General features: G+C 34.8%; 1 protein-coding gene across 1 annotated transcript in view; it reads right to left on the reverse strand.

Moving 5' to 3' along the window:
* The window catches only part of LOC132279777 (cytochrome P450 CYP82D47-like), a 74428-nt gene extending 61725 nt beyond the window's left edge, over positions 1-12703 (reverse strand). Inside the window, exon 1 of the mRNA XM_059781821.1 lies at positions 11435-12703. Coding sequence (XP_059637804.1) covers positions 11435-12496 — 1062 coding nt within the window. The 5' untranslated portion in view covers positions 12497-12703. The remainder of the gene's footprint in view (positions 1-11434) is intronic.
* Between the last annotated feature and the right edge of the window lie 13300 nt (positions 12704-26003).

The following is a 26003-nucleotide window of genomic DNA, read 5'->3' on the forward strand; positions in this document are numbered from 1 at the left end:
ATCGAGGGGTATCACATGATCATTCTCGGCTTAGTGATTATTTTCAAGCCGTTGAGTCTTTGGTTCAGAATAGCATGACTTCTCCCGGCAGTGCTTTAGCCCTTGTTCCCAGTCCTTCCAACACTTTTGAAGAAGATAAAGAAACCTTAATGACCCTTCTTCAACATGATTCTATTGATCTTCCATTTTTTAAAACGAACTTTCAATAGGTCTAATTATACTCAGCCAGCACTAAGGTTTCCCGGTGAAGATTCAATCGGCCATCTCTTCATTCAAATCTCATCTTCCAAACTTATCCAAGTCTATCCAGAAGTCTCTATCTGTCATTTCATAGATGGAAGAGAATAACAAGAAAAGAGATTTCCTTATTGATAAGCTCAAGAGCTGTGTTGTTGCTTTCATGTATCTCAAACCAGAAATAGATAGGCTCCAAACTATGGAACTTAAGTTAAGGCAAGCCTTAGCTCAAGTTTAACTTGATCAATAAGCTCTCAACTCCAAGCTAGATGGCATGAAGAAAGATACACAAGGGTATAAGGTGTAGTTTACCGAAATTCAAAATGTTCTAGCAAAGATGGAAGATTCCAAACTGCAGGTTGTGGCTTGTTTGAATCAGTCCAAACTTATTTAGACTGATTTCAAAAATAATTTTGTGGGTCTGTAATTTCTAAACAATATTTCCTTTTACTTTTTGTAGGCCAATCTTTTGGTCATGTGATGGACTTATAAAATCTGCTATAAATAATTGGCCTTTTGAATGATAATCTATCATCTTATTCAACCTCTTTATTCTGACTTTAATCAACCTAAAATAGCTAACTTATTTTGAACCATCTTCAAAAGATGGCTTTATTCCACCAGATCAGCCTCAGGAAGTGAACTGACCTTGATTTTCCTTTTCTTCCAAAACCTCGTACATGGTTGGTCATTGATGGGTTTTGAATGCATTTCCCTATCTAAATCTTTCAATTGATATGCACCTTTTGATAACACCTTATGAACTAAAAATGTTCCCTTCCAATTTGGAGTCTATTTTCCATACTTTGGTTCATTCTTCTCAATTGGAAGTTTAACCTTCCATACCAAATCATCTCCCGCGAAGGATTTAGGCCTTACTATTTTATTATAAGCCTTCATAACCTTTTTCGTATGTGCAATTATATGGTCTAAAGCATGTAAACGTACCTCATCTAGATTTTCCAATTCTACCAACATAACTTCATTATAATCAACCGGTATCAAGTCATTCTGAAAAACAAGTCTGGCCGATCTTACACTCATCTCCATTAGAAGAACAACGTCATGCCCATATGTTAATTTGTAAGGAGTTATCCCAATATTTATTCTTTTGGAATTTCTATAGGCCTATGAGGCCTTAGAAAGTGTTTCATGCCATATTTTAGGCTTCTCATCAATCATCTTCTCAATAATCCCTATAAGGATTTTATTGAAAGATTCTGCTTGGCCATTACCTTGTGCATAATAAGGTGTGGAGGTTATCATTTGTACCCCTTCTTCTCCTCCAAATGTTAATACCTCATTTCCTCAAAAGACTATCGCATTATCTGAAGTGATTGATTTTGGACTTCCAAAACGATGGAAAATATGTTTCTTTATAAAATCAATAACCGTTGCTTGATTAACAGATTTGTAGGCCATTGACTCTACCCACTTTGTAAAATAATCAATGGCCACAATAATCCAATGATGACCTTCGGAAGATGTTAGATTAATCATTCCAATTAGGTCCATAGCCTAGCTTCTAAGTGCCATGGCTTAACAAAAAATTGCATTTCCTTAGCTGGAACCCATTGGATCGGCCCATGCTTTTGGCATACTATACAACCCTTTGCATAATCCATACAATCTCTTAGTATACCTAGCCAATGATATCCGTATCTTCTAAACAAATATCTCATCTTTATTCTAGCCTGATATGCTCCACAAGTTCCTCCATGATTCTTAGCCATAACAGAAATAGCTTCATTTTTACTAAAGCATTTGAGTAAAACACCATCTTCCACAGTTTTTTTATACAGTTCCTAGTTGAGTAAAATATACTGAAAAGCCTTTCTTCTGATTTTCCTACTTGTTTTCCTTTGTGGGTTTTTAGAAAAGCCACAATTGAAATCCTCCAATCATCTTCTTCCATGTTGTGAATATCAGCCGCATATGACTCAGCCATGTTGGAACTTCTTAACTCGGCCGTTGGAAGGCTTCTTCTAGTAATCTTTACTAACTTTTCTTCCATCCCTTCTGGAACTCTAATTCCATAAGCTAATTGAGCTAAGATAGCATCCTTATTATACTCTTTTAGCCAAAACTCAAGTTTAACCTCATCAATTTGTGCAGCTAACTAAGTGGCCAGAGAGTGGAACAGTCTCAACTGCCAACTTAGACATCTAAACTCTTCTGATAACTGACTCAACACCAAATTTGAATCTCCAATGATATGTACACTTCCCATAGCCATTTCAAGTAAAATTTCTAGACCTATAATCAATGCCTTATATTCTGCTTGATTATTAGAGCATTTAAAATCCAAGAAAAATAAGAAAGATATCGTTCTTCCGTTTGGGGCTATGATTACAATTCCAACTCCTGCTCCTTCACTTATGCTGGAACTATCAAACATCAAAACCCATGGTACTTCAAATGTTGATGATGCCTTCAACTCATCACAAATATATGGGTCAATTTCAGTTGATGGGTGGTCGGCCAAAAAATCAACCAACGTTCTACCCTTTAATGATTTTTGTGGAATATAAATAAAGTTAAACTCCATCAAGGCCAATGCCCACTTGTCGATTCGGCCGATGATCATTGGCCTTGATAGCATATACTTGATTAAGTTAGTTTGACAAATGACGTCATACACCACAAATGGCAACATATATACTCTCAGCTTCATGGCAGAAAAATACAAGGCTAAACAAAGATTCTCAATCTGGGTATATCTACACTCGACCGATGTCAATGTTCTACTTAAATAAAAAATAGCCTGTTCTTTCCCTATCTCATTGGCTTGAGCCAGCATACTGCCAATAGATTCTTCCGCTGCTGATAGATAAAGTTTCAACGGCCATTTTTTCCATGGTGGCATTACAATTGGTGGATTAGGCAGGTATTCCTTAATTTTGTGAAAGTCATCTAAACTCTTCTTCCAGCTTCAATTTCAATAATGGTGAAAAAGCATGGATCTTTCCTACACAATTCTTGATAAATCTTCTAAGATACTGAACTTTGTTAATAAACCTCTGCAGCTGCTTCTTACTAGTAGGTGCCAAAGCATCCATAATGGCTTTGGTTTTATTCTGATCTACTTCAATTTCCCTACGGTGAACCAAAAATCCTAGAAAATTTCCAACAGCCACCCCAAAGGCACATTTAATTGGATTTATCTTGAGTTTGTGAGTTCGCATTCTTTCAAAAGCTGTCTTCAAATAGGCTAAGTGTTGCTCATTGGCCGATGATTTCACTGCCACATCATCAATGTAAACGGCTAATTATAGCATGGAAGATACAATTCATTGCCCTTTGGTAAGTTGCTCCTACATTTTTTAAACCAAAGGGCATAACAACCCATTCAAAAGTTCCAATATACCCTGGGCATCTAAATGCAGTCTTTGGGATATCTTCTTCAACAATGTATATCTGGTTATAGCCCGAATGCCCATCCATGAAAGACATAATCTCATGTTTAGAGGAAGCATCTATCAACTGATCTGCCACTGGCATTGGATAGCATGGCAGTATTTAAATTTCTGAAACCCACGCAGACCCTTATTTTCCATTCTTTTTTTATAACTGGCATAACATTTGAAATCCATTCAACATATCTGGCCGTTTTTATGAAGCTGGCCTTCAACGGTCTTTCTATCTCCTCTTCACTTTATGCACAACTTCCTATGACATTCTTCTTGTAGGCTGTTTGTATGGCCGATAACCTTCTTTAATTGACAATTTATGTTTTACCAACTCCCTTGATAACCTTGGCATTTCTTCATAATTCCAAGTAAAGCAATCTTTATATTCCTTCAATAGGTCAATCATTTTTGCTTGATAACTAGGTTTCAGCAAACCACTAACATAAATCGGCTGATAGTTTTCTTCCGTGCCCAGATTCATGACCTTTAACAATGGATCCTGAACTTCTGCCTTGCTGTCATCCATTATACATGGAGCTGATTCCAAATCTTCCAACTGGATTGTGTCTAGTTTTTCTTCCATATCTTCTAGAATTTTAACTTCGGCTACACTAGTCGAACATTCTGAAAATAATTGCTCATGCTTGGCCAATCTTTTCTCAACCAAGTATGCTTTCAATCTAACATAAGTGGCCCAAAAAGCTTGCTCTTTTTCTCTCCATTTACTGTGGTCCTTATTCATCGTTAAACACTTAAGTTTTTTCAGTAATTGACCTTAGGAATTCAATCCTCGGCTAGGACATCTCATCCATTAATTCTTGTATGTCCCCCCCAGCCAACCTTCTTCTTATGGTGGCCAATATTGGTCATCCCATCTTATCTGTACCTATAAACTTAATTGGTACACAATTTTCATCATATAATGTTGCTTCAGCTGAGTATACCTTTGCCACAAAAGGCTTGTCATCGGCCTCCATTATCTTTACCTCACTTCCATCCCAAAAGATCAACATCTGATGTAGAGAAGAAGGTATACACATGTTGGGATGGATCCAATCCTATCCTAAAAGCAGATTATATGCCATTGTTGATTCTATCAAGAAGAATGCGGCAAATGAAGTTCTTCCCCCTATAGTAATTTCCAATGGTAGAATCCCTTTGGTATTAGTGGCCCCTCCATTAAACCCACTAATGGCCATTTCACTGGGGATAATATCTTTAGTGCTTTTGCCAAGTAACTTCAACCTAGTTACTGGAATAACATTTAAAACCAATCCATTGTCAACCAAAACTCTATTGACCGGCTATCTTTTTACCCAAACCTTCACATAAAATGGCTTTCATTGTTGGGTCATGGCCAATGGTGGTTTTTCAAATACCACCTTATCAACAGCAGTTGTCACTTCCGTAGTAACCCATCCCTTGTTGGCCATGTCAGTGTTCTTCATGGTTGACTCAGCAGCTACCACTTCTTCATTAGTGGATCTGAGTGGTTCTTCCTCCTTAAGGCTTTCCTCCACTGTTGTTGACTTATATGGAGTAACCTCAAAGATTGCCGGTAGAACAAAAGCCATATTGCAAGTTGCTTCTTCCGAAAAACTTCCAAAATGAATTCTATACTTAGGAGCATGTTTGGGATCCACATCTGTATTAGTTTCATGCCCCCCAGGTGCATCTTCATCATCAAAGGCAATGGCTATGTCTATATATCCCGGTTGATGTTCTAATTCCTTATCTCTGTTCACAGCTGATTCAAAACCACCGTTATGAGAATATTCTTTCTTCCGTCCCTCAGCCCTTCTGTGCTGTAGCCTCCTCTTCTAAGTTCGAGTAAGACCATACTTGGCTAAATGCCTTTCTTTCAAGAATTTCGGATGTTCCAGCCTCTTCCATCTTTCAGGTAAAGTAATAGGTCGTCTCACCATTCGGAACTTGTGTGTGAACATCTCCTTTTTGTTCCCAAGCCTCATATTGAATTTGTTGTCTTCTTTTAAAAGTAGAAGAGTGCTGGCCTGAACGTGTCACCGTAACTTTGTTCTACCGATCACGAATCAGCCGTACATCCAGCAGCCGATCATCAAATACTTATTCTAAAAGAATGAGAATCTCTTCTATGATCATAATAGTGCCTTCTATTGTCATGGCCCTGACACTCTGGGCATCAACCATGATTAATAAGAGCAATCTGAGCTTCTCTCAACTTCTTTTCCAAATTTGCTATTACCTTGCTGTAGGAAGATTCTTGTTTTAGCTTGAGTGGAACTTCCAGTATCTGCTTCTCACCTCCAATATCAATCTTCTTCCTTGGAAACTTTAGAACTCTGATCATATTACTAGTAACTGATAAGCGCCGAATATTACATATTCAAGCGCCCTTATTTGCATTATTTAAGTCCATTATTTTATCATATTGCATATTCTAGCTTCATTTGCATGCTTTTGTTTATTTTCAGGTTGGTTCCCCAAAGAGAGTTAAAAGAGATGCTTTAACGAGTTCTTAAAGAATCAAAGCACGCCGTTGCTAGGGACCTCCATTTTGGCCAAGATTAATGATCCATGGGACTCATGACGCTCTATGCAAAAAGTTCTAGGAAGAATTGCTGCGTCTTCGGACCGAGCCAAATCATTTCAGGTTGCAAGTAGCAAATTGGTGCAAGGTTGTAACAGCGCGGGCACCGGTTCATTTTCCATCAGACTTTGGCCTCCAATTTTGACCCTTTATATGTGCGATTTTGGTCTTTAGTAAAGCATGAAATATGAAGGACTATGAGTTAGCTTTCCATAGACATAAAGTTTACCTCATTTGGAGTTTGGAGCAAAGAGTTATGTTATTTTTACCAAACGTGCGCAGAATAGCCTGGCAGCAGTGAAGTTTGACTTTTCTCTTCATTTTAGACCCATCAAACTTGAGAACTGGAATTCCATTAAAACATGGCGTACTTAGAGCTTTGAATTAGCTTTCCAAATCTTAAAACGGTTCATCATTTAGAGTTCAGAGCAGAAAGTTATGGCCATTTTACCAAAGTATCTCAAAGCTGAGCAAGTTGACTTCCAACGCTCGAAGGGCTTACTTCGAGCGCTCGAACTTTAGGCAGAATGCTCTCCAGGAACCATCACTTCAGCCCACTTGCTCCTTGATTCCCTCATTTCTGATTTCCATCTTTATGGGTTGGTTGGAGATGTCTTTTGGGGGGAGTTGAGCCTCATTTGGTGGGGGTTTAGTAGGATAATGTTTACAAGAAGGTGAGGGGAACCACATATCAAAAATCATATCTCATCTTGCAAGATTTCTAGAGAGAGAGGAAGAGGAAAAGATTGAGGTCTTGAAGCTACAACAAAGGAGCTCAAAAATGGAGGGATCTTCCAAGCTTCTTCCTTCTTCTAAGGCTCCCATGGGTAACTAAACCTCCATCTAGGGAGGTGATGAGGCCCCTCCTTTGTAAGCATGTTCTAATTTAGGCTATATTTTGGGGATTACAATGTATATTCTATGGTCTTTTCATAACCAAGAGCACTTCATTTGTTGTAATGAATGTTGATATATGTATGGATGATTTCTGTAAGTTGATTATCTTGTTTTAGATGATATCTTATATTAATCATATTGCTTGAGTTTTCATGGTGAGAATGGAGACAAGGTTATGAAATGGTTTAATGGCATGTTGATAAGGACTTTGATAGATCATTGCTTAGGTGAAGCCTTTGATGGTTTATGCTTATTTCTTACCTTCATGTGCTTCATCATTTTATCTAGGGCTTGATAATCTTTCATTCAAGTAAATGTGGTTAAGCTATACCTTAGTTAGGTAGTCTAAACATGTTCACCTTTGATGGATCATGCTTGCTTGAGATTTAATGAACTTCTTGAGGATAATATAGCAACCAAGTGTTGCTATGTATCATGACCATAATATATATTGTTTTTCCCCCAATTTAGCTCTAATCTAGCATGTGTATAGGGATGGAGACGGATTCACTTCCCTAGTCCTCTTTACTTGTATTTCATCTCCTTTAAACTTTTGTAAACTTTTATTTTATGCATCTTAATTTCATAGCTTAAGTGACAACCAACAAATCCTCTATGAATACCCATATCATTCTAAAAAGACTCTAGACACTTAGGTTACCATAGATAAGCGCAGTCCTAGTGGTTTGACTTACCCGACTAATAGCCCTATTTTACAATGATTCGTCCTATTGCGAAGGTTGATTTATAATTGTAATCAACTCAACCGATCAGTAACAATAATAAGAAATGGGTCACTGTCCACTCCCATTACTTCTGGTTTCTTTTCTGGGAATTTCAACATTCCTTCATCCATGGCTGTCTGCAAAACATTTTGGAATACAAAACAATTATTAGCACCATGATTCAAAGAATTATGGTACTTACAGAATTCTTTTCCTTTCAACTCAGTAGCCATAGGAATAACATGTCCCTCAGGCAACGATATTTGTTTATCGACCATTAAGTGATCGAATATTTCTTCTGTTTTGGGCAGATCAAGAATATAAACTTTTCCAGAATCGGCTATTCCTTTCTTGGCCGAAGAGGTAGATGCTTGTCCGCCACTTGTGGAAGATTTTGACTTGACCAAGGCTACACACATATGGCTTCTTGATGTGGACATCTGCCACATTAGCTTCCAAATAATCTTCCAACTCTGCTAAGAAGACTTTGTAATTAGGATCTCTATAGTAAGTCCCTTTGGAAGAATAATTTCTATCATTTTCTTCTTTGAGTATAGACTCAAATCTATTAACTCTGTCAACGAACTCAAATAAGTCTCTGAACTCCATTCCTTCAAATCTCTTTCGGAGCTCAAAGTCTAGGTCATTAAGGGCTAGCCTAACATACTCCTTTTCTAGAAGAGATACATGACATTTCAATTTGGACCTTCAAAACCTGGCAATAAACATTTCCACAGATTCATTGGCTATCTAGCATAGCCGAGATATATCGGCCAAAGTTGCCTCTGATTCTGTCCGGTAGAACTGCGTATGGAAGAGCTCTTCCATCTGCTGCCCAATATGAATAGAATCTGGTGGTAAGTGAATATACGAAGAGAAGGCTGATCCTGTGAGGGAGTTTGGGAAAAGCCTCAATTTCAACCACTGACTTGCTCCCACTTCCCCACATTGAACCGTAAACCTGCTAATGTGTTCTACGGTAGACTAGTTATCTTCCCCATTAAAAGTTACAAAATTTGGAACTTTGTACCGTCTAGGGAATTCAAATTCATCAATTATTTTCGGCTATGGCTTCCTATAAGCTGGTTGGCTTACTCTTTTGGTAGCTAAACCAAATTCCCGATCTATCAATTCCGTCAACTGGCCTTTATCTAGAAAAACTGGTTGGGCCAGTTGATTAATTCTTGGCGACTAGTTAGCCACTGGTGCTTGATTGTTTTTTGACCAAACTAGTGGGTTGGCCATTGGTTGCCCCCCGAGTACCACAGGTGGTGGCACTGGTAGGTTATTCCTTCATCTTCCATAATTGCCCCCGGGTCACGATAATCTCTTTCAGGAAAATTAGGAGGAAACACTTGAGGCCTTGGAGGTGGCTGGTATGGTGACTATGGAAATGGCTATTATACCGGTGGTTGTGGAAACATTAGAAATTATGGCCAAGTCACTTGTGGGTTTTATAAAAAACTCACCACTGGAACTTGCTAAACTGTTACCACAGGTGGAGGGTAAGGAATCGGTTAACGTACCGATTCTTGAATACTTGAACTTCCAGTATGAGCCGGCCGATTATAAATGACGGCTGATAGCTGAGAGAAATTTTGAGATAATTTATGATCCATGTCATCAAGGCGGGCAGATATCTTACCCAATGCCTTGGCCAATGGTGTAACCAATGATTGCATCTCGGCATGTACTCCTGATTCTTCAGGACTAGGATTAGAACTTTCAGCCGGAGTCGGCTGAACTTCTTCTTCTGGATCTTCATCACTAGTTGTAGTTTGACGGGTCGACTTTGATTTTAACAGCATTGCAATCTCTACCGGGTGTCTGGCAGGGCGTGCCAATTAATGTTTCCACAAAATTGGGACACTTAGAATATGTAGGAGTGCCAGAATTTCGGAAGATTCAAAGAGGTCAAATGACAAGGAAGATCCTTTTGGAATGATCAAGCGATTATGAGGTTTCGGATTTGCCTTCGATGAAAGGACTTTTAGTTAAGACTACAATGCTATCTAATGAATTGAAATGCAATACTGAAAGTAAGTGCATGAATGTAAAGGAATTGAAACGACTTGTATTGAAATTGCTTGAATTGAAATATAAAGTATTGAATGCTAATTGATGTCGTTAAGAGAGTTTACAATGTAACCCTAAACAAACTATTTATAGGCATTAAAGCCTTACAAGAAGGACCCATGTCCTTTTAAATTACTGCCCACTTCTTCCTTACAAGACACTTGTCTCATGCTCAGCTGCCGAATTTCAACTTCCAGACCCATGATCTATGAGTTTCTTCCACTACTGCCATGTGTCCCATGTTCTTCAAACTACTTATTTGAATATATATATATATATATATATATATATATATATGTATATATTACGTAATTTAATTGCTTCAATCTATTTCCTTTTGAAATAGATTTTGTATAATCAGCGATCTCCTCATCCCTAGTTTTTAAGAACTACCTTCTTAGTAGTGTATTGCTTTATACTCCTTAAAGGTAGGGACTTCTAAAAACTGAACTGTCAGTTTTGTAGAAGTTTCACATATTACTAACTCCTTTAGCCCACATCCTCCTTGTTTTTAGAAAACCATTCAACCCACGACTTGATTGCTAGTTGTCGTTACCCTGCCATACCCGCCTTTCTCGTTCTGCCAGATGTTTCCATCGTGTTGGAATTTCTTCCCCTTCCAAGTTTGACATGTGTTAATTCAACTTTGGACCATGATTTAGTCTACTTGTCCTCTTTTCAATGCACCATGTCATCACTGAAGTGGCTGACCATTGGCCTGCCACTTTTATGTGCCAACAATTAGTATTTACATGTATGAAGCTAGTTCTTCTTCAAACTATTAAATGTACTAATCATGAAATTCTTTGCGTCTCTCGACCTAAACCAACCTGCAACCTCAGCGTACTTGAAGCTAGGACTAGCTTGAAATGGTGAAGGGTTGATATTTGAATTTTGAATTCAAAATAGGTCGAATATAGATGTTCTTTGGAAGATCCTTTGTAAGATTCAGGTCAGAGATATGTATGGGTCTAGATAATTTGTATTTATACTCTATTTGGATCATGCTTGGGTTATAAGTATGAATCATATCCATATAATGGATCCGATTCAATCCAGATATGGATCTTGAATCCGCTCCAGGTCTTTCCACTCTGAGCCTCACTTGAAACTAGTAGAATGAACATGTTTATTATGCTCAAGATTGGCAAAATAAGTTAATACTAATAACCTTGCTCGTATGTGTGAATTAGTATTTGTGTGTAAAGCAAGCCTATAAATGTATTCATAATCAAATTATCTTTGCACACTAATAATAAATGAATTCGTAAGTTGAAAGAACTAGCGTTTTAAGAAGCCAATATAAGCTTTTGACAATGTATTCCCAAGTTGAAGGAACTAGTGTTTTAACCCACTAATAATAAATGCAAGAAATATATATATATATATATATATATATATATATATATATATATATTTTATCCTAGTTATTGAATTCTAGACAAGTACGTAACAAATGATTTCAAGTTCACAAAAAATATACCATGTAAATCAAAATCAACTGGGTGGAGAGCATGTACCAGGCATGTAGATTTATTCATGGTATCAGCATCAAAATCAGGAAAATCTTCGGCCTTTGAATTGTCAAGAAGGGACAGCATCACATCCATGAAGTCCTTTTGATCACTCATCACCATGCCAGAATCTCTCTTTCTTTTATGCTCCTGTAACCAACCTTCAATTATATCGTCAATTTCTTTTGCTGTCTTCTTCATGGCCTTCTCATAACCTCCCAAATCCAAACACGTCAGAAAAGGGAAGGCGTCGGACAACACAAACACCGCCAATAATTCATGGAACTTCGTGATGGCCTCCCAAACTCGTGCCCCTTCTTCCTCATCACGTGAATATCGCTTCCCTACAAGCATCCTAACCATTACATTTAGGGTTAAATCCTCGAACCATTGCTTCATATCCAACTTCACAACATTTGAAGAACTTTCCTTCTTAACCCACAAGTCATATACTTCTCTTATGGATGTTCTTATCTCTGATACTCGGACATGTCTAAGCATATCAAGCCGGGGCTTGGAGAGAAGCTCGAACATGGCCATCTTCCGGGCTTGGCGCCAGTAATGGCCATAAGGACTCAAAGCAAACATGGCATAGTTGTAGGCCATGAGCTCCACTCCCAAAGCCCTTGGACGGCTGGCGAAGATCTTGTCGTTGGTGTTGAGACATTCTTTAGCCATCTCCCAATCACTCACTACCAATGCTCGGTTTACCCCGAGCTTTATGGTGAAGATTGGGCCGTACTTGTCAGCCATAGAACCAAAGGTAATGTGTGGCAATTGAGAGCGTCCTAAGAGATGGAGGTGACCGATCAAAGGCAATGCACCAGTAGCTTGGGGTGCTAGTCTTTTCTTACTAGCTGTGTTTCGGCCGTGACCAACTCTTGTCCTCCATATCACAAAGCAAACAACAAAAAGAAGTGGATATATAGAAAGCCTAGCAATTGTTGGGAGCATTGGGAGGAGTGACTCCATTGTTATTGATTTTTCGGTGCTTGGATTGTTTTGGGATTGAATATATAGATGAGTACAAATAGAACAAGCGCACAACAAAAGTGGATCACAGTTCATAGTTTGTGTTACGCCCTGATGAACATATTATAAACGTGATCGAGAAAAATGAGTGGAGGACATAATAGGGTGTCTGTAAGAAATTATCGCCATAACACTGTAGACAAGATGAGCATTGACTCTTCTACTGAAAAATAAAAACAAACAGCTGAGCAGTCACTCAAATCTACAGAGAACACTTCTATGCAAACGAGTGGAAGATATTGTAGCCAACAAGATAATGGGTGCATACCATTCGAATAAAGATAATGGGTGCATAATATATTAAAACCATATCCATATGGACCCCAACTTAATACATATATACAAATGGCAAATTATATAAAATTCTTTTTATTTTTCACTCTGATTTTTCATAGTGATGTGCAGAGGACATTTACAAACTCAGCCGATAATCCTTGATAGCCCATTACTGGCTACATAAAGCCTCAACCGTATTTTTCAAAGTATTTAGCAATCCTATTGGATATGCTGGGCTTATGCTGCTTTTAAGGAAAATTCCTTTCATTCTATTTTCTCTAACCAAGCATTCTCCCATGCTATTTGTTACATAATTGTAAAAGCAAGCATTCTCCCATGCTATTTGTTACATAATTGTAAACTCCGTGATCATCAAAATTACCTGCAAGAAGCTCAAATATGCATACAAATATGCATACATATACATGCAGATATACTTAAAAAATTAAATAAATAAATAAAAATTAATTCTGAAATTGATTGCATCCAAAATGAACATTGCATGGGAACGACCAAGCACATATATTATATGTCCAAACAAATATAATATAAAACGAAATATACTCATTTATAGGTACCTATTAATTTTCATATCTATCAAACTCCACAATGGATAACAGATTCATCCTATGTAGGCATCATTCATATGAGTGGCGCGTTAATATTATTTAATGTAATTCTAAACCTCAAAGGCAATTAAAACATTACCAATTTTTTTTTTTTTATATCTATTTTAATTTTGTTTAATGGTTATTGTACATACCCATGTACATGGCTGCTTTATGCGGGCCCCACAAAGTGTGATACCCAAATTTTGGTTTTCACATACTGGAAGCCCATTACATGAGCCGGCCACACATTATTAAGTGTCATAGAAAATCAGAAACCTAATATTTGGGATTTTTCCATTATATGATGACTACTAATTAAAGTAATAGACCATGTGCAATATCAAATAATAAACAACACATTAAATTAAATCCAAAAACTTTTGAATGAGCCTTCAATTAAAACTTTCTTCCAAATTAATCTTCCAAAGTATCCAGAGGTTTAATTTGTATTTTGCTACGACAACCGATTACATGGGAAGTTCCCATGTACCCTAGCGGCTGCCAAATCTCTTTATATCAAAGTAATCAAATGATACATTTTATCTTACTTTTAACATGCTATTAATTAATATACCACAGTAATAATGATCACCATTATTTAAAAGGACATGGATCAGAAGAGTACTTTCTTTTATTTACTTACTTATTTAGCACCCCAATTATATGGGGTTCTAATGTAGGCCGCTTCAAAAATATATCAATTTCATAATCAAATTGAGAATCACAAAATACCACCATTACAACTCAACAGTGGAAATCTCGCACAAAATCATTGGAGAAACCCCTTCTTGTGAGCCACAAATTAATAATCATATCTAAAGAATATTACCCAATCCAATAGATAGACTTCTTACATGATTTAGAATGCACATATTATAATGGTTAAATCCATAAACAATATTCAAACCTTAATCAATCAGTGAACGACTTAGATTGGTGAACTAATCAAAAATATTATATTCACGAAATAAAAATCATTGCAGGCCATGAATAAAATCAATATATGCATAGACAACAATTTAAAAATTAAATCATCACAATGATTAGATGAAAAGGAAGTGAATTAAAAAAATATCTGGATCTTATCCACGTGATTTTTCATCAAATCAAGAACTACTGAAAAATGATTTCATATTTTTAGACGATTGATTAATCGTTAACACTCCAGGAACAACAGGGAATTGGACTTACTCCTCCTTTAGCCTTGAACACCGTTTTCCTTTAACCTTGAACACCAGTGAAACTTTACCTCGATAACCCCAGAATAGACGGTCTGGCTTGTGGGAGCCGTATGTCTATTAGCCTCACTCTCTCTACTTTTAGAAGACTTTTTTTACATCTATTATTTTTTAATAGAAACCTGAGGGTAACAACCATATATGCACCATCGAAGTGATAGGGTTAGAGATGAGTATCAAAGGGAATCCTCATCTTAGCTCCAATTGAATAGAGGTTGAGTTATCTCATAACTCTGCCATACCCAATTAATTACAATAATTACCACTATATTATTGTAATTGCACTCTAAGATTTGGAAATTACAATAAGGCTCTATCCTACTAAATAATTACATATAAATCCCTCCACTACTAAATATCCATAAGTAGCCACAGGATAATATATACCGTCCCACCTAAGGCTTACTTATATTTTATATACTTTGAATAACCAATTTAATCCTTATGATCACTGAATTAAATTCTTTTGCAAAATAATTTTAAAAAATAAATATTTTTCTAAATAAATAAATAGAAAAATAATTTAGTAAATATTTTACTAATATGCTCTCGCCAAGTTCCAGTGATCAAACTTATTAAATTGCATCAAGGGAATATTCTAACTCTTAAAGAGTGTGGATTCCATGATGAGAATTTGTGTTCCCACAGCTCCAACATTAACCACCCAAGATACCGTAGTATTGACCTTAAAAGTTCTCACACATTGGTAAGTCAAAGTGACTAGTATTGAAACTTAAATTCACTAAACCTCTTAGGATTTAGAACCTAATGAATTTAGTAAAAACAAGTACACCAAAATAATGATAGTAATTTGTATGGTGTAATCTTATAGTGATCCAATTCAGTGTACTCCAAGCATACTTACAAACTGACTCAGAGTCAACTACCCCAATGGTCGAGACAAACCGTCATATCTCATAGAGCTCAAGTGTGTTACAATCTTGCAAATAAAAGTGCCCACCTTTTACCACCAACTACGAACAATGCCAAGGTGTAAAAAAATCATTGAGCTTAAATCTCTTGTGTGTAAATCTCATTCACACACTTAAGTCACCTATACTACAATTTGAGGACTAAAATGCATCTTATGCAAATATATGAAAAGCCCAATGCATGAATATCTAAATATCGAATATTAAAAACAAATAATTGGCTTTTAGGGCACATAATCCCAACAGTTTGGATGCGACACTACAGGACTCAGTCGACGTGAAGTAGCTACATGTCGACCGGTATCTCCAATTTTTTAGGCTAGATTTATGTGTGACATTAATTATTTAACACTATGTAAATACTTTCTTTTGATGGTGAAGGTGCTGAGTACGTGTAGGTTTTTTTCATGTATACAGGACTCGGTCGATGTGAAGTGGCTACACGTCTGCCGGTTGGGGGCTTTCGGTCGACGTCTGGTCATTAGGCATCGATTGGTATCTCCAATATTTTGGGTTGGATTTATGTGTGACATTAGTTATTTGTCACTATGTGCATACATTCTTTTGATGGTGAAGGTGGTGAGTGTGTTAAATAATAACATGTGAACACATTTATGTGTAATTGCAGTATACATTTAATATCAAATAATAACATAAATTGAATTAAGTTACATTTATGTGTGATATTATTTAGTCGACACTATGTAAATACCTTATTTTGATGGTGAAGGTGGTGGTGAGGGAGTAAGCTAATTTGTGTAATTATACTGCATCCAAACGCGGTCTCAATGACACTTAAACAAATAAGGACGTTGCCAAATATATGCCAAGTAATGTGCACGGCATGGGACAGTAGGGCAAAGTGATTTCAGAGGATTCGCTCCCTTTGAAACAGCCATTCGTATATTGCCATGTCAGAGTCAATTTTTCTGTCGATATGAAAGTGTTGTCAAAATTATCATTTTCCTTTATGTTATTACTAAACTTGAAAAAGGAAAAATATATATATATAGACCATATATTAACATTTTATATAATAACAAAGTAGTGTAAAAAAATTACCAATAGGGTTATTAGTCCAATGCTATAATCGTATATAATGTAGAACAAACTTTTCTCAAACTATTTAGTACTTTTAGTAATTAGGTTTTTATTTTAATTTTCATAATTTTTAGAGATAGTTAAATATTAAATAATTTTTAAATATTTTTAGTTTCCTTTTATTATTAGGTTACTTTTTGTTTTTAGTTTCCTTTTGTTACATAGGTTTCCTTACACTATTAGAGTTTTTCTATTATAAATATACACTGCAACAACATAATTTAACCATTTCATTAATAATATTAGGTGATTTTTTTAATATAGAATTTTCAATTGTTCTTGTTTAGTGGTAATTCAATATTTCTAATCATGAAAGCATTTTATAATACATTTATTGGGAGTATTGGAACTAGTGACCCTGACCGTTGTTGATTTTTGTACATGTTGTGAGTCATACGCAGTGGAAAATATTTATAAAGTTTTGATTATTTTAAAAACAAATCTTGTGTTTTTCTAACTTACTTTATTTTAGCAATTAATAAATTAATATCATGTAATCTAAAATAAAGCAAAGTAAGGTTAGAGATGTTACCAGGATTTTAGCGAGGAAACCCCAATTGATAAAATATGTCAATTGTTTGCGTGGGAAAAACCTCGTTGACTGTGCAATCCAAAGTAAACCGATCCACTATACTTGAAACAAAGTACACTGAACTTTGACTCTGACTCACACCCTATCATTCTACCAAACACCAACAGTTGATAATCCTCTAGCTTTGCGACTCCCTGTCCAACAGCAACTTGACCTCAAGCTTATGCTTGATCTTTGTAGAAGAGTAGCAGGTAGATCAGACAACACTCCTCGAATGCTCTAACCCTTTCAAAGTGTGATCGCTTTTAATTCTATTCTTCAATCGTCTGAATTCGATGTAGAAGTTGATATGCTTTTATCTTATCGATGTAGATGCAACTATATGATCATAATCAGGATTCGAACAAAACAACTCTAAACTCACTAAGTGTTTATGTGCATATGTTCTAGAAAGACAAACAGAAAATTCTCTAAGAATTTCCGAGACAAAAATCTTCCAAAGGCTTTTTAAGAATAATAAACTGATAATGCAAAAGGTGTGAATAAACCAATGTATATGACAAGGTTTATATGGAGTATAGAATAACCTAATCCCTCTGAAAATATGGAAAAATTCGTATATAGGATTTGGTACACTTCTAGACCAATTGGAAAACAAATCAGGAAAGAAAACTGAAAGTTGAACTGTGAATAGAATTTCTTGAACCGATTCAGAAGGGTTGAACCGGTTCAACATTGGTAGAAGGAATTTCGAAGCTAATCTTGAGCCCTTGAACTGGTTCAAGTTATCCATAACTTGAATTTGGTTCTTTTCAGCCTAAAAACATTCTACGGGAGCTTCTGAAAAATATAGAAATTGTAGAATATGTCCTAACCTGTTTAAAATCCTTCCTAATGTGTTATTCTTACCCTTTTCTTCAAATGATCTTCAATCATGGTAAGTTTAAACAACTTTCCAATTTCATAGTCGCTGTCGGTCTTGATAACTTGCAGTACAAGTAACTTGAATTACAATTCGACTTAAACTTGTTTTTTTTTTTTTTTACGATAGTTGCCAATAAAAATAATACTCCCTCCGTCCCTTATTAGTTGTCGATCTTTGGTTTTATAACTTTTTAAAGAGACATGCAATTAATGCATTGTCCCCATTTCAAATTACTAAGTTGTCCTTCAAACTTTAAATATATATAACACTAAGTTATAAGATTTTTGAAATGTTAGAAAGGTAATTATAAAAAGATGGCATTTATTTTGTTTGACTTTTAAAAGTGGACATTTAATTTAGGACACTCTAAAAGGGAAAAATGGACTACTAATAAGGGACAAAGGGAGTATCTCACAATCTCCCCCTTTGGCAATTTCGTGACATAACCCTAAAATCAATTTGATAATCTATCCAAAGCAGAAAAGTAAATTACAATTTTGTTTAAAGGCAAAAACATGAAATCAGTATCTATTCACTTCTTTAATCAGATATACGGCTTGACCTGATTTCCTGCACAACATCAACCAAAACTATAAGTGAAATTTAATAAAGAAAATTTCTTAAAAACTCCCCTTTAAGTAAATATCCAAAAATTTGTAATTTATCCCCCTTAAGATCATATTGTTTATATCTCCCCCTTTAGCACAAATTGACAAAGTATAGAGACAAATAAGAGAAACAAATAAACACCCAAATATGTCATTAAAGCATATACCACAAATATCCAAAAATAATGACCATGTGATAAAGTGTATGATGTCATGATGCATGAATAAATAAACAAAAAGCAGCATCATTATATTCCCAACCACTATGTCAGAAAAATATCATATTCAGTTTTCTTCACTATCCTCCTCAGCTTTTTCATCTTCCTCATCCTCATCCTCATCCCTATCTGAATAGTCATCCTCATCCTCAGCTCTCATAGACGGATCTGAAGGTGTGAGCCTGTAGACATCCTTATCTAGAACCCCTGACTGTTGTCCTCTCATCTGATTCATTTGTAGTTTGAGATCTCAAATCTCAATCATCATCCTATCAAACATAGAAGTCTGATGCTGAAGTAGATGAGAATATATGATGTTTGTATCTGCTAAAGTGAAATTTCCTTTTGGAGGAAATAGCTGAGTAATTTCAGGTGCTTGTGACGACCCCTCATCAACATCTCTCTGAGAATTTCTTGCATTCTCTCTAGCAGTCTTAGACTTATTTAGAGCACACGGATCCAATTCAGTCATGATAGGCTTATGATAAGCCCTTAGAGGAATCTGAACATTCTTCTTCTTGAAGATTTCCATGATAATCATTGGAAAAGGAGAAGAATACTTACACGAGTTTTTCTTGTAATGAGCTATCATTAGTTGCACAATAGATGGTGCAAGCTGAATAGTCTCATTAGCAGTAAGAAAATAGAAAACTTGTGTTCACTCAAGATTAATCTCATCTTTATTTCCAAAGTAGCCAAGATTCCCCATAGCAAACAAATAAAAGAATGTCATTTCATGTGTCAGAAATCGAGCTGGAATACTGTTTTGATTCAGAGAAGAGTTCGGAACACATATCTTTAGAACAATTCGGGAAAAATCAGGACCCTTGACTATCAAAGGAAGTGTCTATCCTGTCAACTGACAAGTGTCTGGAATATCTAGGATAACTTCAATATCATTTTCATCCACTATGTAATCGACTCCGAAAAGAGATACAACGAAGTAAGTATCTTTTATCTCTTGAATATTTGCATAGAAATAGCTAACCATAAGTATCTTTTATCTCTTGAATATTTGCATAGAAATAGCTAACCATATCCGGACAGTAAAAGCTTTTGCCAAGCTTAGTGAAGAAAAGCCATTTATGCGACTTGATGTAGTTCACTAGCTTGTGTTCAGCTGTGTCTTGAAGCTTCTGAAGATTGACATTCATCTCTAACTTGATTGGACCATCCTAGTAAATAGAGAGATAGGTTTACCATACAAGGTTATTGTAGAAGTGAGACTCTTTGAAACTCAATTCTACTGGTGCTTGAAATAGATGGATATCTCATTGGAGCATCTCTTGAAGCATGTAAACCACTTTGAGGTTCTTGGATGGCTATGCTAGTTCTGGCCCTTTTGGGAGGCCTAGGTTGTGCAACACCTTTGCCTTTAGCTTCCTTAGACAATTTAGGAGCCATGTTCTTCACAAAAATTTTCACTTTGAAGCTTTGAAACTCTTTCAGTAATTTTATCAAACACCTGGTGTGCAACCCTAAAGGTGTTCTTAAGAAAAGTTTTATTCAATCTTCAATCCTCCATAAAAGTCAACAACAACTCAAGATTGTGATCTTAACAACATTATGAAGCTTCAATCTCTCTTCAACAACTCATAAATTAACCAATCATCTTAGATTTTAATCCCGAACTCCATAACTTCCATTCAAACCCATTTTGCAATGTTCAATCTTCACAAATTCAAATTTTGTCTCCAATCTTTGTTGTCAATCTCCAATTTTCATGTAATTATCCATGTATAATTCATGAATGAATGACAAAAAATATATGATATGAATTATATATGATGTATATATATGTAGGAATGAATGATAGAGTGAAAGAAAGTAAGAGAGGTAAAGAGATTTTGCAACAAATGAGGCAAATACCAAGTTAAAAACCCAAAATCTCGAGCCCTTCAATCGGTTCAGCCCTCTTGAATCCTCAATGAAAAATTGTTTTTTTTTTTTTTTTTTTTTTTTTTTTTTGTGAAACAAAAAAAAAAAAAATTTTCCAAAAATTTACCAAAAACTTCCAACACATTGGTGATTAAAAAAAAATAACAAAGAAAAAATTTAAAAAGCTAAAAACAAATCAAAATTTTTTTGAATTTTTTTTTAAACTTTTCCATTTTTTTCTTTCTTTTTTTTTTTTTTTTTTTTTTTTTTTAAGAAATAAAACACAAATCACCAATCATTAAAATCATCGGATCAACACATGATTCAAAACCCTTTCAAAGAATTTTAAAATATCTCAAAGAACAAATATTTGACTCCACAGACTTTTCAAATAATTTCAAATCTCATAAAGTAATCACAACATGAAATCAAACATGCAAAGTTTATTGAAAAATTTAGAAATTAATCTAGCAAGTTCATATGTGTGTGTGAAATCCAATCTAATCCATTTTCAGTTGAATTTCAATAGATCATTATCTAAACCTTATTGATCAAAAGGCATTAAGATAAAATTGTTTTGAGTAATTTTTCTAGGGAAGGTGGCTTCCACTCTAAAGAGTAATCAGCAATTCCCTAACTCAAATTATCTCCACTTTTAGCTTCAATTCACAGTTTAATAGGAGTTTTCGATCAAATCTCAATAGGTAGTCTTTTCCTTAGCAAAGTATTCAGCAACTTTCAAATTTTTCTTTCTTTTCAAGCTGAATATTTTTCATTTTTTTTAAGCTCCTATTTTTTTTATTTTTTCTTTTAGACAATAACTTTTATAACTTTTGTGAACAATAAACCTGAATCAACAGATCAAAAGATTTTCAACCAAATTTGTCAGAGATGGACTAGTGCACAAAAGACTATGAACTTAATAAATTCAAATCTAAAAATCCCCTAAACAATGCAAATCATCTTTCATTGTATAGATTACAGACCAAGAATCTATTTTTATCCAAATTATCATGTGTCTCAATTTGCATTCAAAGATAGATCATAAATTCCTTAAAAGAATTTTCACATGTATATCAAGAAGATTATGATCAGAAATTCAAAACCCTAACAAGTGATCTAATGGCAACAAAATTTTCTTTTAAGCACAAGCCATGATCATTGAATTTTGTATGACTCAGCTTGAATGTGAAGTCCTTTTGGAATCCAGTTCCATGGACCTAATAGGCACAAAATTGATCAAATCTATCTTTTTGATCCAAACAGTCATTACTCTTGCTTCATGAAATTCTTTCTCATTATTTACCTCTTTCTTAGGCAAATTTACAACTTTAGAAAACTTAGGTAGCACAAAATTCTTTTTCTTGTAAGGAAACACCTTTTTCTTAGCTTAAATATTCTGAGAATGAATATTTGAAGATTTTTTCTTTTTCCTTTGAAAACATGAGTGATACTTATGTCCAGTCTTACCATAGAAAGTGCAATGCAACAGTTTAGGCAAATAAAACATATCAGAATGCAGTGAATCAGACAAACATAGTTTAGGCATATCAACAGGTTTAACAAAAATTGTTTTACCTTGACCACTAGATGAACCTCTAACAAATCCTAACCCAGTTTTATCATTTACATCCATTCCTATGTTGATTATCTTATTCAAACTGTTTTGACTCATATTAAACCCTTTCAGTTTTTCTTGTTCAAATTTTAATTTAATTTCAAGATAATCAATTTTCAAAGCAAGACATTCCTTTAATGAGTTAGCAATACTACCTTATCCTCAATAATGATAATCTGCTTCTCAAGCTCAGTGATAAAAGAATTGCTTTCAAAAGCTTTCCTCTTGCCTTTATCAATCTATTTCCTTAGATCTTCATTCTCTCCTTTTGCTTGGATAAGTTCCTTTGCTATCTTATTGATTGACTGTTTTACTTCCATGGTTTATTTGACCATCTTTTTCAATCTGTCATCGTCCTTTTCAGCCTCTTCCACCTGTTCATCATGAACTTCACTATCTTCATTATCTGAAATGTCAGAGTCGGATAAAGTAACGACATGAGGACCTTTTTCAAGAAAAGCGACATAAAAAAAAATCATTAGTATCATCTTGAAGAGAATCATTATCACCAAAGTACAATTTTCAGGCATAAAAACTTTCATTGTTTTTCCTTTATTCCTATCATTTTGTTCTTTTCTATGACCAGGACAAACATTGGATGCATAACCTTTGCCACCATAATTCCAGCAAGTGAATTCAGTTTCTTTTGATTCTTCCATATTTTTTTCATTAAACCTAAACTTTGGCGTCTTATCAAAATTTTGAGGATTAGCCATGTTGTTATTCATTTTTCTCTGTTGTCTTTGTAAGATCTGATTGAATTGCCTTGACAAAAATACAAGATCATCATTAGAGCTGTCATCCACAGAATTCTCAACCTGTGTGGATTTTAAAACAAGATTTTTCTCTTTTTGATTTAAATCAAAGTTTTGCATTTCAAAAGTTTTCAATAAACCTACCATCTCATCAACTTTACAGGTAGTCAAATACCAATGTTCAATGATGGTTTCAACTCTAATCTGGATCTTAAGAATTTTTCAAAGATTTTCTTATCACTAACTTTTTTACCTAAGTGATACAGTTCAGAAATTATTTCAACAAAACTAGAATAAAAATCAGAAAAAGAATCATCTTCTTTCATCACGATGTTCCCAAAGTTATGAGAAAGCATCTGTATTTTAGATAATTTCACTTTTGAAGTTCCTTCATGAGTAACCTGCAAAATATCCCAAGCTTCTTTAGCTGTTTTACAATCAGAAATTCTAATATATTCAGATGGAATAACAGAATTAATAATTGCATATAAAGCTTTGCCATTAGCATCATTACGCTCAGTTTCAATAGCAATAAAAGCAAAAACATCTTTTAACTCTTTAATTACTTTACCATCCACATTTGTATGTGCTGTGGCTGGTATATAGCTAGATTCAACTACTGCCCAAGTTTTACCACCAGAATTTTGCAAATAGGCTCTCATCTTTGTTTTCCAAAAATTGTAATTGTCTCCTTCAAATAAAGGACCACCTTGATTAGAACCGCATTCTTTCAACGCATAAGACATGATTTTGAAAACAATTTTTCTAAAACAAAACAAAACTTTCCAACAAAAATCAGCTCAATGTGTAAAGATTGACTCTGATACCAATTTGTGAGTCGTACGCAGCGGAAAATACTTAAAAAGTATTGATTATTTTAAAAACAGATATTGTATTTTTCTAACTTACTTTATTTTAGTAATTAGTATCATGCAATCTAAAATATAGCAAATAAAGTTAGAGATGACATTAGGATTTTAGCGAGGAAACCCTAATTGATAAAATATATCAATTGTTTGCATGGGAAAAATCTCGTGGACTGTGCAGTCCAAAGTAAACTGATCCACTATGCTTGAAACAAAGTGCACTAAACTTTGACTCTAGCTCACACCCTATCGTTCTACTAAATACCAACTCCTGACAATCCTCTGACTTTACGACTCCCTATCCAACAGCAACTTGATCTCAGGCTTATGCTTAATCTTTGTAGAAGAGTAACAGGGAGATTAGACAACACTCCTCGAATGCTCCAACCCTTTCAAAGTGTGATCGCTTTTACTTTTATTCTTCAATCGTCTGAATTCAATGTAGAAGTAGATCTACTTTTATCTGATCGATGTAGATGCAACTGTATGATCACGATCAGGATTTGAACAACACAACTCTAAATTCACTAAGTGTTTATGTGTATATGTTCTAGAAAGACAAATAGAAAATTCTCTAAGAATTTCAGAGATAAAAAATCTTCCTAAAGCTTTTTAAGAATAATAAACTGATAATGCAAAAGGCGTGAATAAACCAATGTATATAACAAGGTTTATATAGAGTATAGAATGACCTAATCCCTCTAAAAATATGAAAAAATTCGTGCATAGGATTTGGTACACTTCTAGACCAACTGGGAAACAAATCAGGAAAGGAAATTAAAAGTTGTATGGTGAACAAGACTTCTTGAATGGTTCAAAGGGGCTAAACCGGTTCAAGATTGGTAAAAGGAATTTCGAAGCCAATCCTGAGCCCTTGAACCGGTTCAGAGGGGCTGAACCGGTTCAAGTTGTCCCGAACTTGAATTTGGTTCTTTTCAACCTAAAAACATTCTACGGGATATAAAGTGTAAAATGTATCATAACCTGTTCAGAACCCTTCCTAATGTGTTATTCTTACCCTTTTCTTCAAATGATTTTCAATCATGATAAGTTTGAACAACATTTCAATTCCGTAGTCGCTCTGGATCTTGATAATTTATAGTACAAGTAATTTGAATTACAACTCGACTTGCACTTGTCTTGTTTACGATAATTGCCAATAGAAATAATATCTCACATTCTCACACATGTTTAGGTTGTTTTGAGATTTTATATCTACATGAGCTGAAGTAGAAAAGTGTACGACAAAAGTGGGTCACAATCACATTCATAGTTTCTGTTATGAAAATGCAAAGACGAACCAAATTATAAACGTGATAAAAAAAATGTGTGGAGGATGACTCAAATCTACAAATAATTAAGATGAACACTCCAAATCTTCTGTAAAATCCTATCTGATGCAAATGAGTGGCCGATATCATACCCAGTGTTCTACTGATTTTTCTATGGTCTGAAGTTTGATTCGACTTTTTTAGTTTCTTTGGTCAACTATATATATATATATATATACACACACACCTTTATTTTCCATTAAAGGGCATAAAAGAATAAATTTAACATTGTTCTTATTGAGTATGGTATAGGACATAAAAAGTATTTTCAGTCTAATGGAGTTGTAACCTTGAATTAAATTAAATTAATTAATCTCTTTCTTTCACCAAATGGATAATAGTCCAGTCGTTACAAACTCAACCAGCAAAAATGTTGTGATGTTGGAGTCTCCGTGCAGATTTATTTTCTCTTTCAGTGTATGTTGATACACGAAAATGAAAATTACAAAAATGAGAAGACCCATGGAAAGAGCAATTCTCTTATTTATTTGGTTTAATCTAATTATCATTTGTTTTTTATTTTGAAAAACCAAACTTGAAATACTTTAGATTCGTGATACAAACATAAGTTTCATTTCATTAGAACTTCAATGATTGTAAGCTAGAACCTTCTAAGTTTGTTGAGTTCAATTGTCTAATTGAAAATTTCTTCAC

Source organism: Cornus florida, unplaced genomic scaffold (genome assembly GCF_030987335.1).
Source record: "Cornus florida cultivar Cherokee Brave unplaced genomic scaffold, ASM3098733v1 CherokeeBrave_3.0.0_Hap2_Chr10, whole genome shotgun sequence".
In the NCBI taxonomy this organism is placed as follows: domain Eukaryota; kingdom Viridiplantae; phylum Streptophyta; class Magnoliopsida; order Cornales; family Cornaceae; genus Cornus; species Cornus florida.